Here is a 17312-nt window from a genome sequence, read left to right as displayed (position 1 = left end):
TGAAATGCTCTAATGAGCATTTTCTCTGAGTGCCATGATGGCCCTCAAGTTCTGGTTTTGTAACTTTTGGAGTTCAGATATTTGGATTAGGGATACTCTCCCTGTACTAAAAACAAACAAACAAACAAACACAAAAAACCACCACCAACAAAACAAAACAAAATAGCAGGTGTTTGGTGAGGATGTGGACAAATTGGAATCTTTGTGCATTGCTGGTAGGAACATAACATGGTGCAGCACCCGTGAGAAATAGTACGGCGCTTCTTCAATAAAATTAAAAATAGAATCGGCTGGTGCGGTGGCTCCCGCCTGTAATCCCAGCACTTTGGGAGGTGAAGGCAGGCGGATCATTTGAGATCAGGAGTTCCAGACCAGCCTGACCAACATGGCAAAACCCTGTCTCTACTAAAAATACAAAAAAATCAGCTGGACGTGGTGGCTCACGCTTGTAATCCCAGCTACTCAGGAGGCTGAGGCAGGACAATTGCTTGTACCTGTGAGGGGGAGGTTGCAGTGAGCGAAGATGGTGCCACTGCACTCCAGCCTGGGCGACAGAGCTAGATTCTGTCCCAATAAAATGAAATGAAATGAAATGAAATAAAATATAATCTGAAGGCTAAAGAGAGAAATTGGGTCAGCTGAAGAGTTTACAGATTTGCAGAGAATAGAGGCAAGGAAGCTTTGTGAACTACTTTTAGGTTGTGAAACTTGGTCATGATTCAGCCCCTACATGGTCTTCATATACAAAGCTTCTTTGCAGAGGAAGCTCTTTGGAGAAAGATAACTGGTGAGATAGAAAGCACAGCCAAGAGATGACAAGGGAGACTTCTCTAGAGAAATTTGTGGATGAAGAGGAAAAACAAATCCGTAAGTTCATGGGGATAATGAGTTATTTGAAATCAGAAAGAGTGATTAACATGGAGGCCGGGCGCAGTGGCTCATGCCTGTAATCCCAGTACTTTGGGAGGCCGAGGCAGGCGGATTGCCTGAGGTCAGAAGTTTGAGACCAGTCTGGCCAACATGGTGAAACCCCATCTGTACTAAAAATACAAAAAAATTAGCCGGGTGTAGTGGCGTGCACCTGTGGTGGCGTGCACCTGTAATCTCAGCTACTCGGGAGGCTGAGACAGGGGAATTGCTTGAACCAGGGAGGTGGAGGTTGCAGTGAACTGAGATTTTGCCACTACACTCCAGCCTGGGCAACAGGGCGAGACTCCATCTCAAAAAAAAAAAAAAAAAAAAAAAACCAAACCAAACCAAACCAACAAATAAACAAACAAAAAACATAAGGCGATTCTCTACAGGTGTTTTACTGCTAGAAGATCATGCTCCTCATTTCCCAAAGACTCACAGAGAACAGAAGACTGGTTGCATGAGAAGTGAATAACAAGAGGTTATAGTGCTTATTTGGGGTGGGGGCAAACATGACATTTCAATATTAACTTGTTTATTTATTTGTCTTTTTTGGTTATACATCATTGATGGTATATGTACTTTATTTTATTTTTTAGAGATGGGGTCTCGCTATGTTGACCAGGCTGGTCTCGAACTCCTGGCATCAAGCCATCCACCCATCTTGGCCTCCCAAAGTGTTGGTATTACAGGTGTGAGCCACTGTGCCCAAGCTAACTCGTTTTTTTTCTTTGGTCCAGCAAGGCTTGTGATTGTGTCTGGGAACAACGTAAAATCTGGCTTTAAAAAAACCCCACTAAACTCAAAGCCCCAAAACAGAGCTGAGATGCTTTTGAAGGAGACAGCCTCATTGGTCTCCTTGTCGGAGAGGCCCCAACTTATCAGTAAATATTGGTTAACATCTATCATCCGGTGGGACTAAGCATGGAACCAATTGCCCTTGCACAGAAGGCCATGTATTGTATTATTCAACATAGATGGAATGACCAGAAAAGGCAAAACCACAGAGATAAAAAGTAGATTAAGGCCAGGCGCGGTAGCTCACCCCTGTAATCCTAGTACTTTGGGAGGCCAAGATGGGCGAATCACCCACCAGCCTGGTCTACATGGTGAAATCCCGTCTCTACTAAAAATACAAAAATTAGCTGGGCATGGTGGTGCGCGCCTGTGATCCCAGCTACTCGGCCGACTGAGGCAGGAGAATCGCTTGAACCCAGGAGGCGGGAGGCGGAGGTTACAGTGAGCCGAGATGGCACCACTGCACTCCAGCCTGGCGACGGAGCGAGAAAAAAATAAATAAATAAAAAATTGCTAAGATTGTTATTAAATCCGCTGGGAGAGCCTTTCATCATGTTAGCAGGATCATAGTGTCCTCTGGTGGCAATAATACGCAACTGCAACTGAGTTGCCTGTGTAGAAAAATCTTTCCTGAATCCTGAAAGCTGCATTCTGTTCTATTAGCTTAAGAAGGAAATCTGACACTGATCCGCACAGTGTGTTTTACGATCCTGCACATAAAGATTAGGTGCTCAAGGATGCAGAGGAGCCCACTGCTCCCAGAGCAGGTGCCTGAGCCTAGGAGGCATCTGACCGGAGTCTCTGTCGCACAAGCTGGAGTGTAGTGGTGCGATCTCGGCTCACTGCAACCTCTGCCTCCAGGGTTCAAGCGATTCTCCTGTCTCAGCCTCCCAAGTAGTTGGGATTATAGGCACACACCATGCATGTCTGTAATTTTTTGTATTTTTAGTAGAGACGGGGTTTCACCATGTTGGCCAGACTGGTCTCAAACACTTGACCTCAGGTGATCTGCCCGCCTCGACCCCCAGAGGTCTGGTATTACAGCGTGAGCCACCGTGCCTGGCCGAATGACAGGATTTCAAGCCTGAACTCGAGAGGCAGCCCAGACTGGGGATCTACACTGGGAAGTCATCCGCAAGGACGTGGTGGCTGGAGCTATAGACAAAGGGAAAGTTATCCAGGGAGAGTGAGGGTGTGGAATGGGGAGAGAGAGGGCCTGCAACACAGTCCTAAGGAACACTAGCATTTTTTTTTTTTTTTTTTTTTGAGACGGAGTCACCCAGGCTGGAGTGCAGCGGCACGATCTCGGCTCTTTGCAACCTCCACCTCCCAGGTTCAAGCAATTCTCATGCCTCAGCCTTTCAAGTAGCTGGGATTACAGATGCCCACCACCATGCCCAGAATTTTTGTAGTTTTAGTAGACACGGGGTTTCACCATGTTGGCCAGGCTGGTCTTGAACTCCTGACCTCAAGTGATCCACCTGCTTAGGCCTCCCAAAATGCTGGGATTACAGGCATGAGCCACCATGTCTGGCCCAGTTATCGCTGAGAAAGCAGTTTCTCCAAAGTTTTCAATTTGACATAATCAATATAACCATCCTGCGTATTAGGGGATGGCTGGTCCTTCACTCCTTCAGCTCCTTTGGTTAACCGGTACCTTGACTTGGCCATATCCACAGGTGGGGGAGGTCAGGAGATGTCACCCCTAGTCACTGGGGCTGTGGGGCACATGGTCTCTGAAATGGAACAAGGCTGACCAGGCCGATGGATGGCTCACAGGGTCTGCTGGAGGTTCCTTTTGATGCTCAGGGCCAGGGCGTGGCTGGAGGAAGAGGCCCCACCCAGGAAGTTCCACAGGGGCTTACACAGTCTTCCCAGACCCAGAAGCACAATCTCCAAAAGAGTGAACAAGAGATGGAACCCACTGACCCCAAACATGGCTTTTAGAAAGATGATCTTCTCCGAGGGGCGGGAAAAGGTGCAGGTTAATCTATACGGGCAAGGCTCTTGGCAACATGCAAAGGAGCTGGGCATCTGGAACCCATACAGGTGGTACTGCAACCCCGGTGCTGTCCCCTCCGGGACCAGCTGAGCTCCCAGCTGAGCCACATAAGCCCAGAGCAGCCTGAGGCTTCCAGCCCCTGGGGTATCTCTGCTGCTGTCCCCTCCCTGGATCAGGGTGTCCTCTTCCTCCCTCCCCTTTCATGATTCTTCCCAGTGCCAGATCACATGATACAGAGTGAAACCTGTGTAGAGGACGCTGGGTACAGCCACCAAGATGACCTGGAAGACCCAGAAACGCAGCAGGGAGAGGGGTTGGAAGGCATCAAAGCAGGCAGCCTTGCAGCCCGGCTGCTGGGTGTGACACACGAATTCACTCTGCTCATCGCCATAGACTCCAGGCCCACTGGCAGCCAGCAGCACAAGGCAGAATCCCAGGAGCACGGGAAACAGGAGGCGCCCCACGGGGGTGGAAGAACCTGCCACACGTCCTGTTAGGGAGCTTTAAAAAAAGATTATTACACGTTATTGATTTTTTGTTTTTAAAGACCTCTGTTGCCCAGGCTGGAGTACAATGGTGTGATCATAGCTCACTGCAGCTTCCAACTGCTGGGCTCAAGCAATCGTCCTGCCTCAGCTTCCTGAGTAGCTGGGACTACAGGTGCATGACACCAGCTAAGTTTTAATGTTTTTATAGATATGGGGTCTTGCTATGTTTCCCAGTGTGGTCTCAAACTCCTGACTTCAAGCAATCTTCCTACCTCGGCCTCCCAAAGTGCTGGGATTACAGGTGTGAACCATTGCACCAGGTTATGAGTGATTTCTTTTTTTTTTTTTTTTTTGAGACAGAGTCTTGCTCTGTCACCTAGGGTGTAGTGTAATGTTGCGATCTCCGCTCACTGCAACCTCTGCCTCCCGGCTTCAAGTGATTTTCCTGCCTTAGCCTTCTGAGTAGCTGGGATTATAGGCATGTGCCACCACACCTGGCTAATTTTTTGTATTTTTACTAGAGATGGGGTTTCACCATGTTGGCCAGGCTGGTCTTGAACTCCTGACCTCAGGTGATCCACCTGCCTTGGCCTCTCAAAGTTTTGGAATTACAGGCGTGAGCCACTGCACCGGGCCATGTATTGATTTATGACTTTGCCTGTAACTTCTACTTCTCTGCCTCTAAAAACCCTTACCTACAAGCCATTGGGGAATTTAGGTCTTACACTTGAGCTGGCTGATTCTCCTTGCTTGGCACCCTGCAATAAATGCCTCAGTTTCTCTCACTGGAATCCACATGTCAGTGTTTGCAGCACCCGGTGGGCGGACCCAAGTTCGATGAGGTAACAGACGTCCACTGGGTGTGCTGTCATCCCGCGGAGGTTTTCCTCCACAATAAAAGGCAGGAATTGGCTGGGCGCCGTGGTTCACGCCTGTAATCCCAGCACTTTGGGAGGTCAGGAGTTGGAGACCAGACTGGCCAACATGAAGAAACCATGTCTCTACTAAAAATACAAAAAATTAGCTGGGTGTGGTGGCGGGCGCCTGTAATCTCAGCTACACGGGAGGCTGAAGCAGGAGAATCGCTTGAACCCAGGAGCTGGAGGTTGCAGTGAGCCGAGATCGCGCCATTGATCGCGCCATTGCACTCCAGCCTGGGTAACAAGAGTGAAACTCCGTCTCAAAAAAAAAAAAAAAAAAAAAAAAAAAAGAAACAGCGAGAGTCGTGCGAGTTGTGCGAGGAAGACCGGATGACCGTTATCTCATGGCCTTTGCATCCAGGCTTTGACCCAAATTCCCAAGGACTGGATCTTAACACTTGGCTGCAACTATTTCCTTGACCAGTAGGGGGCAGGCAAAAGCCATAGCGAATCCGGCCCAGAGCCGATTGGAACCTGCCTGAGAAAAAGACCTCTTATTGTTTAAGCCGGCGGTCCCCAATCTCTTTGGCACCAGGGACCGGCTCCGTAGAAGACAGTTTTTCCACGGACTGGGGAGGAGAATGGTTTTGGGATGATTCCAGTGCATCCCGTTTATTGTGCACTTTAGTTCTATTATTATTACATCGTAATATATAATGAAATAATTCTACAACTCGCCATGGTGTAGAATCAGTGGGACACCTGAGCTTGTTTTCTTGCAACTAGATGGTCCCATTTGGGGTTGATGGGAGACAGTGACAGATCATCAGGCGTTAGATTCTCTTAAGGAGCATGCAACCTACATACCTTTCTTGCACAGTTCCCAGTAGGGTTCGTGCTTCTGTGAGAATCTAATGCTGCTGCTGATCTGACAGGAGGTGAGCTCAGGCGGAAATGGGAGCAATGGTCGGGGGGTGGGGGAGCAGCTGTAAATACAGATGAAGCTTCGACCCTGCAGCTCACCTTCTGCTGTGTGGTTCGGCTCCTAACAGGCCACGAACGGGTACGGGGAGTTGGGGACCCCTGCCTTAGATTACCTTGTCTCTCTCTGGTGGACTCTCCTGGGGATAGTTCCCAGGTAGGCTGGAGGAATGATGCACAATGAATCAGGCAAAAGACATCAATCAGGTATATAGCAAGGTATACATACGTTAAGGTCCTCTTCAATTTCTCTGAGCTTTGCTTTTTCAACCTTCTTTCCCAGTAGAATTCACTGTCCCAGCCAAGGGGTTCTTCTTCGTCGTCAGAAATATTTAGTGCTTTCTATTGCCTTTGCTTACGTATTTATTGATTCATCCAGAAATTATGTATTAATTACCTATTGTATTAATATATGTATTTATTTATTTTTTTGAGACAGGGTCTTGCTCTGTTGCTCAGGCTGGAGTGCAATAGTACAGTCATAGCTCACAGCAGCCTTGACCTCCTACGCTCAAGTGATCTTCCTGCCTCTGCCTCCCAAGTAGCTGGGACTACAAGTGTGTGCCACCATGCCCAGATAATTTTTTATTTTTTTAAATGTAGAGACGGGGTCTTGCTATGTTGCCCAGACTGATCTGGGACTCCTGGCTGAAGCAATCCCCCCACTTTGGCATCCCAAAGAGCTGAGATTACAGGCATGAGCCACCGTGCCCGGACCTATTGTATATTTGATTCTCTGGTAGGCACTGGAGACTCAAAAGAACAAGGAATGTAAAATCCCATTCTGCATGGAAATCTTTTGACCTTGACTTGGCAAGCTGTCTTAGGCCTCCATATCTCTCTGAAATCCGAATTGCCCCAGGAAGTTTTCCCTGAGTATCTCAGTAGCCCTGTGTCCCTCTCCTCCTGCCCCACACCTGCCCAGGACTTGAATCCTGCAGCTTCTCTCTCCTCCTTTATCATCATCCATGTCTCCTGTTACAGATGAGGTCACATATCCTATTCCAATTTTCCTTAGCCCTGGTCTGATCATGTGGATTTTGGTTTCTTCGTTGATCTTAAATGTAACTTTCACCTTTTATTTGCTCCAAGTGTCCTCATATTCACATATCACATGCTATATTTTTTCCTCTTGATTATTTGCATTTTCTTTTTTTGAGACAGAGTCTTGCACTGTCGCCCAGGCTGGAGTGCAGTGGCGAGATCTCAGCTCACTGCAACCTCTGCCTCCTGGGTTCACGTGATTCTCCTGCCTCAGCCTCCCCCGTAGCTGGGATTACAGGCACACATCACCAAACCTGGCTATTCTCCTGCCTCAGCCTCCCAAGTAGCTGAAATTATAGGCACACACCACCACACCTGGCTAATTTTTTGTGTTTTCAGTAAAGATGGGGTTTCACTATGTTGGCCAGGGTGGTCTCGATCCCTGACCTCGTGATCCGCCCGCCTGGGCCTCCCAAAGTGCTGGGATTACAGGCGTGAGCCACCGCGCCTGGCGACTATTTGCATTTTCTTTCCTGAACTTGGCTACTGTTCATATAGGATGTTTTTGCCCTGAAAGGGAGAAAGGTGGATTTCATGTAGACTTAAAAAAAAAAAAAAAAGTAATTTCTCAGCTTTGATTTTCAAATTGGAGTCGAAGTATTAAAACAAAAAATTGTAGCCTTCAAATTTAGGCTTTCATGAAAGATAAGATGATTAACTCAGAATTCTGAAGGCTGGGAATGATTCTTCTATGGAACCCAGCTTGGAGGATGGATTTTGGAATAATCCAGAGTGGGAGGCTGAGTATAGGATGTAAAGAAAGTTCTTGTTGCTAGATGCAGTGGCTCACGCCTGTAATGCCAGCACTTTGGGAGGCCGAGGCAGGCAGATTACCTGAGGTCAGGAGTTCGAGACGAGCCTGGCCAACATGGTGAAACCCTGTCTCTACTAAAAATAGAAAAATTAGCCGGGTGTAGTGGCTGATACCTGTAATCCCAGCTACTTGGGAGACTGAGGCAGGAGAATCGCTGGAACCCAGGAGGCGGAGTTTGCAGTAAGCTGAGATTGCAACACTGCAATCCAGCCTGGGCAACAGGGCAAGACTCCATCTCAAAAAAAAAAGAAAGGAAAAAAGGAAAGTTCTTGTCCCACAGGAAGGAAAAGCACAGACACAGGCAGGTGAGACTTCATGAGAAGGTCAAGGTGAGAGCTCTGCTGTGTGTTTGGGGTTGATACCTGTGCATGGCAGTTGGTGACTCATTTGAGGAAACTCACTCTCAGGGACTCAGAGGGAGTCTGATAACCTCAGGGCCAATTCCTGCTTCATTGAGCTGTACCCTGGAGAGCTGAGAGCTCTCAAATAAGCTTTGGCTGGTGGGCCAAGGCCAACGTGGTGTGGAGATGTGGAGCAGCTGGAGTGGAGGGCTGGGTCTCCCAGGGAGCCAAGAAGTGTGGGGAAACTGAGGCACAGAAGAGGCTTGGGTTTGTGTGAAAGAGCTTGCAGGGTTCTAGCACCTCACAGCCAGAGTGGCCATGGCCACGCCTGTGGATGTCAGCAGGGGACACCTGAACAATCCCTAAGGGACAGCAGATCCGGGCCATGCTTGGAATTGCCCAAGTTAGGGTGCCCAGGAACCATGGCCTCCAAGGGAAACCAAGAGTTTCAGATGAATTCAGTGATTGGGAGCAAGACCAATGAGAAAATCACGTCACATTTCTATAGCATTTTACAGTTAATACTGTTCTCTGTCGTGCTTGACAAAGAGAGATGATTATTTATTAGTTTCCACAGATTAGACAATGGCGGGGGGTGGTTCGAGGTGAGATGATTTTTGGGTCCGAGTCAGCTCAGGGCAGGCATCCCAGTCTTCAGTCTCCAAATCCACCTCCTGTCTGTCCCCCGACATTGCTCCTTGGGCCTTGAGGATCCATTGACGGTGATTTCGGTGGTTCGGCTCCCATGTCAGGCAGGAAGGGCAGCTACTGGGGCTGAGATCCCACATTGCCTCCCGCCCTTGCTTCCTACCTGGCCTCCCAGGGCACCACCAGGGGCTGGGCCAGGCTGCTGTGCTGCACGTGGCAGGAGTAGGGGGCTGTGTCCTGCGGGGGCACGTGCACCAACAACCAGGTCAGGTAAGTACCGTTTCCACCGTGAAGAACATCTCCCCGTAACTCAGGCTCCTGCACCTCGCCGGCCCGAGTCCAGTGCACATCAATTTTCCCTGGGTAGAAGTCGTAGGCCAGGCACTTGAGTGTCCTGTTTTCTCCTGGGGCCTGGTGGCTGGTGACCACTACAGAGGGAAGATCTGTGGAGGGATAGAGTGTGACACTGCAGGCTTGAGGTCGACTTCTCCCGGCCCAGGTCTCTTCCCACCCCCACCCCTGGATGTCAGCAATCAGCAGAGCTCTAAGCTCTGGACCTGACCCCCCCCCCCCCCGCCCCCTGCCCTGGGACACTTTCCAGAAGATCAGGAAAGGCTGAGGCTTTCCCTGATCCTTCTCTGTTGGATCATGGAATGTCCTGGCTCCCCTCTCGCCCATTCCCCACCCCACCCGTGTATTGACTCTGATAAGTTGTGAATGCTCCGTGCACTTTCCCATGTTTTCCCACATTTGAGTGGGCTTTGGAGTTCTCCTCTCCCCTAATCTCAGTCCAGCTGCTTGGTTCAGCCCATGCCTCTATCCAGCAACCGCTTCCCTGCAGCACTGCACAATCCTAAGTCTCACTACATCTGCAATCCAAGTCTCAGCTTGTAGCCACCAATTTCACTCACACTGGCTCGCTCTTGTCCTTCTGGGGCTGACATTTTACACACCTCCCTTCTCTCCACCACCCAGATGGGAGGCATCATTGTAGAAAGAAACAACGATGGGATTTGGAATCTGAAATCTGGAATTCAAGTCCTAGCTCTGCCTCTTTTTTTTTTTTTTTTTTTTTTTTTTGAGACTGAGTCTGGCGCTATTGCCCAGGCTAGAGTGCAGTGGTGTGATCTTGGCTCATTGCAATCTCGTCCTCCTGGGTTCAAGCGATTCTCATGCCTCAGCCTCCCGAGTAGCTGGGATTACAGGCACCTGCCACCACGCCAGGCTAATTTCTGTATTTTTGGTATAGACAGGGTTTCATCATGTTGGCCAGGCTGGTCTCGAACTCCTAACCTCAAGTGATCTGCCCGCCTTGGACTCCCAAAGTGTTGGGATTACAGGCACGAGCCAGCACGCCTGGCCCCAGCTCTGCCTCTTACACACAGTGTTACCCTCACCTCTCTCACCTCCAGCTCCTCATCTCTCAATGGCCGATATTTAGGGAAGCCTACCAGGGAAGCCTACCAGTGAATCGGTGGATTTCCTGGCCCATTCTGCCTAAAATTTTGATGTCCTCCCGGGAAAGGAATGAATCCTATAAGTTGAAAACTGGGGGTCTACGTGACTTACATGGATGGAGGAGATTGGCCTAAGATGCTCTCTGAGCTCCCAGCCTCAGATCACCTTGGTTTTTCCCAGCTTAGCACTGGAGAGCAGGAAGCAGTAAGTACCTTGCCGGTCCAGGATATTTTTGCTGTATTTCAGGTATTTCTGCAGAGTTGCAGGGCACTCCTCCTCCAGGTAAGCCTTGGCTCGCTGCACGTAGACTGGTTCTGCCTCCCACTTCTGCTTGGTGTTCTGGGCTTCCGGGACCAAGGGGACCCAGGCTGGGATTTCTTTGTTGAATTCAATGTAGTCCTTTCCATCATAGGCATTCTTCCAGAATGCTCCAGTGCTTCTGTTATTCTGGATCTCACAACCAAACCTTTCCTGCAAGGCGTGAGACCCTGAAACCTCCCCCGACCCCACAGGGAGCCAGTCAGCCTAGTGCCAACTGAATAACTCTTAGTCCTGCACTCTTCACAACTCAATAGGAGGAAAGGCTTTTGCAATCTAAGCATGCAGTTCCGTAATCATGGCATATGATTTTATCTGGGCGTACAGTTGACACAGAGTGGCAAAGACTATATGGATTGGCATTTTGGGCCAATTTGAGATGAAATATGCATTCCTCCCAGCCAGGGAAGTTAAGAGAGCTACAGGCTGTAGGCAGATTTCTATCCCTTCTGTAGTATCTCTTTTTTATTTGTTTGAACTTAGAGGGAGTGTTTAGGAACCTGTCAAAACCACACCAAAGTACATTTCCGAATTTGATAGAAATTATTTGTGATTCTATATGAGGAAAGGAAGGCTCTCCTTTTCTCTCAGTTCTGGTGGAGTTCATATCATCACCTAAATCAACCTAATCTGTCTGATCATTTCTTTGTTTCTTTTTTTTTTTGAGACAGAGTCTTACTCTGTTGCCCAGGCTGGAGTGCAGTGTCATGATCTTGGCTCACTGCAACCTCCGTCTCCCGGGTTCAAGCTATTCTCCTGCCTCAGTCTGCTGAGTAGCTGGAATTCCAGGTGCACAACACCACGCAAGGCTAATTTTTGTATATTTAGTATAGACAGGGTTTCGCCATGTTGGCCAGGCTGGTCTTGAACTCCTGACCTCAGGTGATCTGACCGCCTTGGTGTCCCAAAGTGCTGGGATTACAGGCGCGAGCCACTGCACCTGGCCTGATCACTTCTTTCTTCCTTTCTGGTGTTTGATATCTTTATCCCAAATCTCTCAAAGTCCCAACCTTCTTGCCCATTAGCAACAACTCTCAGAAATGGACCTCATAGGGCAGGGGACACAGCCTCTTCATTCTGATAATAAAAGCAGGTGTTTACCCAGCACTGGTTGGTGCTGTTGACATAGACTCTGACAGCTCTCAAGCTCTCCAGACTCAAGTCCCAGGTGTCTCCCCGCCCCAACCTGGTGTGTTGCGTGAACTGGAGCCAGTCACCTCCTTGTGCCTCTATTTCCTCACCCCTGAAACAGCAATGCCAAGAGCATGGTTTCAGGGGGTTATTCTGAGCATTAAATATGCTCATAAATGGGCCTGGCACAAAGTAAGTCCTCAGTAAATGTCAGCTACCCTTACTTCCTAATACCCTGTGTTCATCTCTTCATCCTCCTTCCTCTGAATTATCCACTTTGCCATTTCCATTCCTGTCCATCAAAGCTCTTCCCAGTGCCTTTACTGATCACCTGTGCCCCCTCCTCTCCAATTGCTGATATGCAGCCTGGGCCATTTTCCTTACCAAGACCTCCCATCCCTCATCCTTCAAACATCTGCTTATCTCTTGCCTCCTTTTGGAAACCTTCAGATCCCATGTAGCAGCTTGGGCAGTTTTGCACTTAGAAACCCATCTTTTGACACCCACTCCATGATAATTTAACACCAGCAGTTCACCAGACCTGGGGTTGGCTGCCTTGGGGCCAGCAGTGTGGTTTAGGAGAAAGAGCGCTGGGCCGGGGGCACAGGGACCATCTCTGCGCGGGCTGTGCCACCAGCTCCTCCGACCATAGTGCAGGTGGCCCTTCCTGGGTCTGCATCTTATGGTGAGGAGGAACTTTAGGGCTGCAGGGAACTCTAACAGCCCGTGGTTTTGAATCCAGCACTTCCTGAGCCCCCAGCATGGGCTATGGTGTGTGGCAGGTGCTTCTCTCTGTTGATTCCACAAATTTCAATTGAGCCAATATTGGCTGCACCCTGTCCTACATGATGGAGCTGAAAGGGAGATGAAGACAGACTGTGACATCCTTCATAGAACAGACATAGTTAAATATTACAAACTTGTTTGGAGGTAGGTCTCAGTGCTCCAATGTTTGCAGATTTCGACCAGATATTTTGGGAACGTTTCACTGTCAACAGGTAGGACTGGCAGAGCCACCAGGTGAGCCCAGGTCTGAGTGACTTTGAGAGTGACTCACTCTCCAGGCACCCTCCCTGGACAGGGGTGAGTCTGATGCCTTCTCACTGGGGAATCAGCCTCCAATGGGTGGGTGTGGAGGTGAGAGGTCAGAGGTGCCTGGATAGGAAGTGACTCTGCCATCACTTCCTGTGTGAACTGAGGCCTGGGATGAGGATGGGGCAATCGATGGGGAAGGGGACGGCACTGTGCTGTGGGGTGGGTGGGATGCGTACATGTCTGTGTTTCTGCTGTGTCTCCTGTTCCTCCCCTGGGATTGGGACTATTTTCATCCTGCTGATCCCTTGCCACTCACACTTGGGGGGCTGCCTCTTGGGTTAGACCTTCCACCCCCGCAGTCTGTTGTTCACTGACCGTTACTGTCGTTGTAATACTCCATGATGTTGTTCAGGGTCTCTATAAAGATGTCCTCCCTGGCCCTCTGAACTTGGCTCTGCTTCTCCCAGTCCTCTACTCCTTCCACGTGTCTCCATGGTCCCAGGGGCTCAGCCTTCCTGTCTTCACTGTTGTAGTGGAAGAAGGCACGGTCATTGAGGAAGACAGTGCCCTGCAGCCTGTGGGTGCCTTTGCCAGGCCTGGACAGCCCAGTGTAGAGATAGGTCAGAGAGTAATGACCTGCAAAAGAAAAGACTCTGAGGGCTGGGGTCCATGCAAGGGTGTCCCACTGTGGGGCTGCAGAGGGCCAGGAGAGGGGCCTGGCCACTGGCCTCTTCCTCCCCAGCTCTCTCCTCTGCCATCAGCTTCACACCATCGGAGCCTCACTCAAGGAAACAGGCTCTACTTTCATGCTGGGGATGATATTTCAGAGACCATTCTGTGTCTTCACTACAGAGTTTAATCTGCTCGGCACAGAGGAAGATAACATTTCTCAGCCTCCTTATAGATAGATTGGAACAATGTGACTGAGTTTTGTCAAACAAGAATGTGAGTGGAAGCGACTGATGTCTTTCTTCTGGTCCAAGGCCCTACCACCTGGCTTGCCCCTATGGTCTCTTTTCCTTTTCGTTGACTATGGAAGCCACAGGATGAAACAGAAGAGTCCCAAGATGCAAACAGCCTGGATCCCTGAGTCACCCTGTGGAGGAGAGGAACCTTGCCAATCTGTATTGAACTTGACATGAGAAATAAACATTTCTAGTCTAACCAGACAAATACATATAGTTAGAAAGTGTAGGAAGGTGAATTTACTAGAAAACTCAAGAAGTGACCCAGAGTGGATCAGCATAGGGTAAGGCTAGGATACCTCTCAGAATTCCTGGCATTGTACCTTGCAGTTGGTACAAGATGGAAGCTGAGAGAGTGGGACATTTCCACAATTAGTTCCATAGTTAATTTAGAATATAATTTACATGAGTGTTAGCAATATTGGAAGTCATATGACAGATTTCTAATTTAAGTACTGAAGCCATTCTTGCTCATGAGTTTCTGAATGAGATTGGCCTTTAAATCAGACCTTGAGTAAAACAGATTACCCTCTACAGTGTGGGTGAGTCTCATCTAACCAGTGGAAGCCATCAAAAGAAAAGGCTGACGTCCCCCAGAGAAGAAAGAATTCTGCCTCCAGACTACCCTTGGACTCAGGACCTCAACACCAACTCTTTCCTTGGCCTCCAGCCTGCTGGCTTGCTTTGCTGATTTAGGACTTTTAGCCCTCAGAATTGTGTGAGCCACAAGAAATATTAAATAAAACTGCTCCCTTTCTCTGTTTTCTATATGCATACACGTGTATATGTATACTATACATATACACATATATTTGTATTACATATGTGTTTGTATTATACATATACACATATATGGATATACTATACATATACACACATTCATGTATATGAATATACATTTTATATTCATATATACGTATGTGCGTGTTTATACAATGTATATTAGTTTTACTTCTCTGGAGAACCCCGAATAATTCAGATTTGGGTGCAGAATGGGATTAATATTATAAATGTGATTATTATAAAACTAACATGAAACACCTATTCTGACAATCTGTAAATGTCATGAATTTTAAACTCACACAACTGAGAAGCCATTCGCTTTCGTGTATTCATCCTGCACATTCTCATGCCACAAACAGCCTCCTTCCCCTATCTTAGAAGTGACTCTTGATCCCTCCAAGCTCCCACTGTCTTCTCTTCGGGCCACTCGCCTTCCAGACCCACTGCAGCTGTGTCTGAGTGTGGGGTGAGGGCACGGGTTTCCTTCTAGCACCATCCCTCCAGCCGACCTGCCTTCCCACTTTCCCTTTGGGGCTGCTCTCTCTTTCCCTCAGCATTAGGCAGGTGTACCCAGCCATCGGAAGGAGGGAAGGAACAGGAGCAGAAGCAGCTCCAGGCATGTGGTTCCTGCTCCGTCCTGGCTGTCTACCCCAAGCAGGTCGCTTGGTCTTTGGAGTCTTTGTTTTCACTGTAAACTAAGGGTTTTAGATTCAGATTCCTGAAGGGCTTATTTCGGGTGAGGGCAGAGGCTCCCTGAATGCTCCTGGAAGTGTGTGAGCTGAGGAAGTTGACAGCCTTGGGCACCCATTCCTGCCGTATGCCAGGGAATCCCAGCTGCATCCAGCCCTTCTCCCAGCCACATGTCCTGTTCCTCACCTCCTTCCAGTCCTCTCCAACACCCATCCCTTGCTTTCCCTACTCACCATCTTGGGTCTCCTGGGGGACAGCAGGACCCAGAAGCAGCAGCAGAGACAGCAGGACAGACACCATTCTTACCATTGTGTCTGCTTGCAGGGTTCTGGGCAGGAGGCACAGATATTATCCTGGGTCCTGGGGCCCTGCCCGGGGGAGGTGAATGTACAGGCCAATGGGAGTGCCAGGACCGACTCCTCCCCTGATGGTAAGAAAGAAGTATGCACAAGCCAGGCTGGGCAGAGACTGTGATCAGTGAGTCTACACACAGGTTATACAAATTCAGAGCTGAGATGGTTGATCTCTGGACTGAGGATTTGTGTGTGCTTGGGGCAGAAGGATGCCAGTGTGTGGGAGGTGTGTGTGATGGGTGGCAGGTGCCTGGGATGTGTCGCCCTTCCAGTCTATTATGACACCCTCTGGGGTCACTTGGGTGTTGTCAGACCACACTTCATCCCTGCCTTCTGGAAAAACTCTCAACATGTCCAGGACGTGGATCTGGGTAGACCCCAGCTGGGGTGGGACCCTCACTCTCCCACATCCGATCCTGCCAGAGCTGTCTGGAGGACATTCACACTCCCATCTCTCCCTCCTTCCTTTCTGTGCCTGTGGAATCTCAGCCTTCCATGATGGAAGCAGAAACAGCCGCATCCTCCTTTTGCAGCCTCCTTGTCAATAGAATGAGCAAGTGTGCACGGGGTTTATGCTCAGCAAGTCGAAGCTATTGCCTTGGATATCGGGTCGAGTATTAGGGAAACAAAAAGGGGGGCACAGTGGACAATGTTTTCTGGTGGTCTTGGCAGGGGCTGCAACTACCAGCTCCCGGGGGCATTGAGGCTGCAGTAGCTGCGGCAGCAGCTGCGGCAGCGTCTGAGTTCCAGTCCCCCGGGATGTTGTAGATCCCGTGCTGTGGCCTCTGCTGCCCCCTGCTGGCAGCTTCTGTGTATTTACCGGGCGGGTTGCTGGTGTGATTTGGACTGTTCCGCTCCTCTGGAATTCTGAGCCTGGGTTCTCTCCATCCTTTCTGTGGATTCTGAGAACTAACCAATAAATACGTTTATTTTCTGCTTAAGGTCAGAACTGCATTACGTTTCTAGTAACAAATGCTCCTGGTGGATACAGAGATTGGTACAAGGATTGTTTCCAGGCAATAGTTGCTCAGGGAAATGGAGGGCTGGGAAGCTGAGTTTGGTTACCGGGCCAGACTGGGGCTGAGCAGTGAAAACACAAGAGTCTTGGGGGATTCTGGCAGGCCTGGTGTGCAGTGATAACTTCAACAGTTGGCTGAGATATCTGTTATGGTAGATTGGTGTAGGGACCAGCCCCACAGGGTCGGAGGGTGCGGAGACGAGAGATTGTAGAAATAAAGACACGAGACAAAGAGATAAAAGAAAAGACAGCTGGGCCTGGGGGACCACTACCGCCAAGACTCGGAGACTGGTGGTGGCCCCGAATGTCTGGCTGTGCTGTTATTTATTGGATACAAAGCAAAAGGGGCAGGGTAAAGAGTGTGAGTCTTCTCCAATGATAAGTAAGGTCACGTGGGTCACGCGTCCACTGGACAGGGGGCCCTTCCCTGCCTGGCAGAGAGGGAGAGAGAGAGACAGCTTACGCCATTATTTCTGCATATCAGAGACTTTTAGTGCTTTCACTAATTTTGCTACTGTTATCTAAAAGGCAGAGCCAGGTGTACAGGATGGAACATGAAAGCGGACTAGGAGCGTGACCACTGAAGCACAGCATCACAGGGAGACGGTTAGGCCTCTGGATAACTGTGGGCGGGCCTGACTGATGTCAGGCCCTCCACAAGAGGTGGAGGAAC

The 17312-nt window shown here is 49.3% G+C and overlaps 1 protein-coding gene and 1 pseudogene across 1 annotated transcript; both read right to left on the bottom strand.

The window, feature by feature from the left end:
- Positions 1-3483: 3483 nt before the first annotated feature.
- On the bottom strand, positions 3484-8627 carry LOC129040847 (gap junction gamma-3 protein-like; annotated as a pseudogene).
- A 123-nt stretch (positions 8628-8750) lies between these two features.
- LOC129040523 (zinc-alpha-2-glycoprotein-like) lies at positions 8751-15843 on the bottom strand. Its single transcript, XM_054495167.1, has 4 exons — positions 15502-15843; positions 13206-13466; positions 10559-10834; positions 8751-9331 (listed from the first exon to the last, which is right to left on the bottom strand). The coding sequence occupies exons 1-4, from the start codon at positions 15575-15577 to the stop codon at positions 9048-9050; spliced, it is 897 nt and encodes a 298-aa protein (XP_054351142.1). The 5' UTR covers positions 15578-15843; the 3' UTR covers positions 8751-9047.
- Positions 15844-17312: the final 1469 nt, after the last annotated feature.

This window comes from Pongo pygmaeus, chromosome 6 (genome assembly GCF_028885625.2).
Source record: "Pongo pygmaeus isolate AG05252 chromosome 6, NHGRI_mPonPyg2-v2.0_pri, whole genome shotgun sequence".
NCBI lineage: Eukaryota > Metazoa > Chordata > Mammalia > Primates > Hominidae > Pongo > Pongo pygmaeus.
Note: the sequence above shows the minus strand (reverse complement) of the source record. Positions and strands in the feature narration are given on the sequence as shown.

What these genes read in the sequence shown, in the direction of transcription:
- LOC129040523 (XM_054495167.1), bottom strand. Translation starts at nt 15,577, where the DNA reads ATGGTAAGAATGGTGTCTGTCCTGCTGTCTCTGCTGCTGCTTCTGGGT. An exon ending in GTATTACAACGACAGTAACG is followed by an intron (nt 10,835 to 13,205) that starts GTCAGTGAACAA and finishes GGGAGGTTTCAG; the next exon opens with GGTCTCACGCCTTGCAGGAA. An exon ending in AAATATCCTGGACCGGCAAG is followed by an intron (nt 9,332 to 10,558) that starts GTACTTACTGCT and finishes ATCCCTCCACAG; the next exon opens with ATCTTCCCTCTGTAGTGGTC.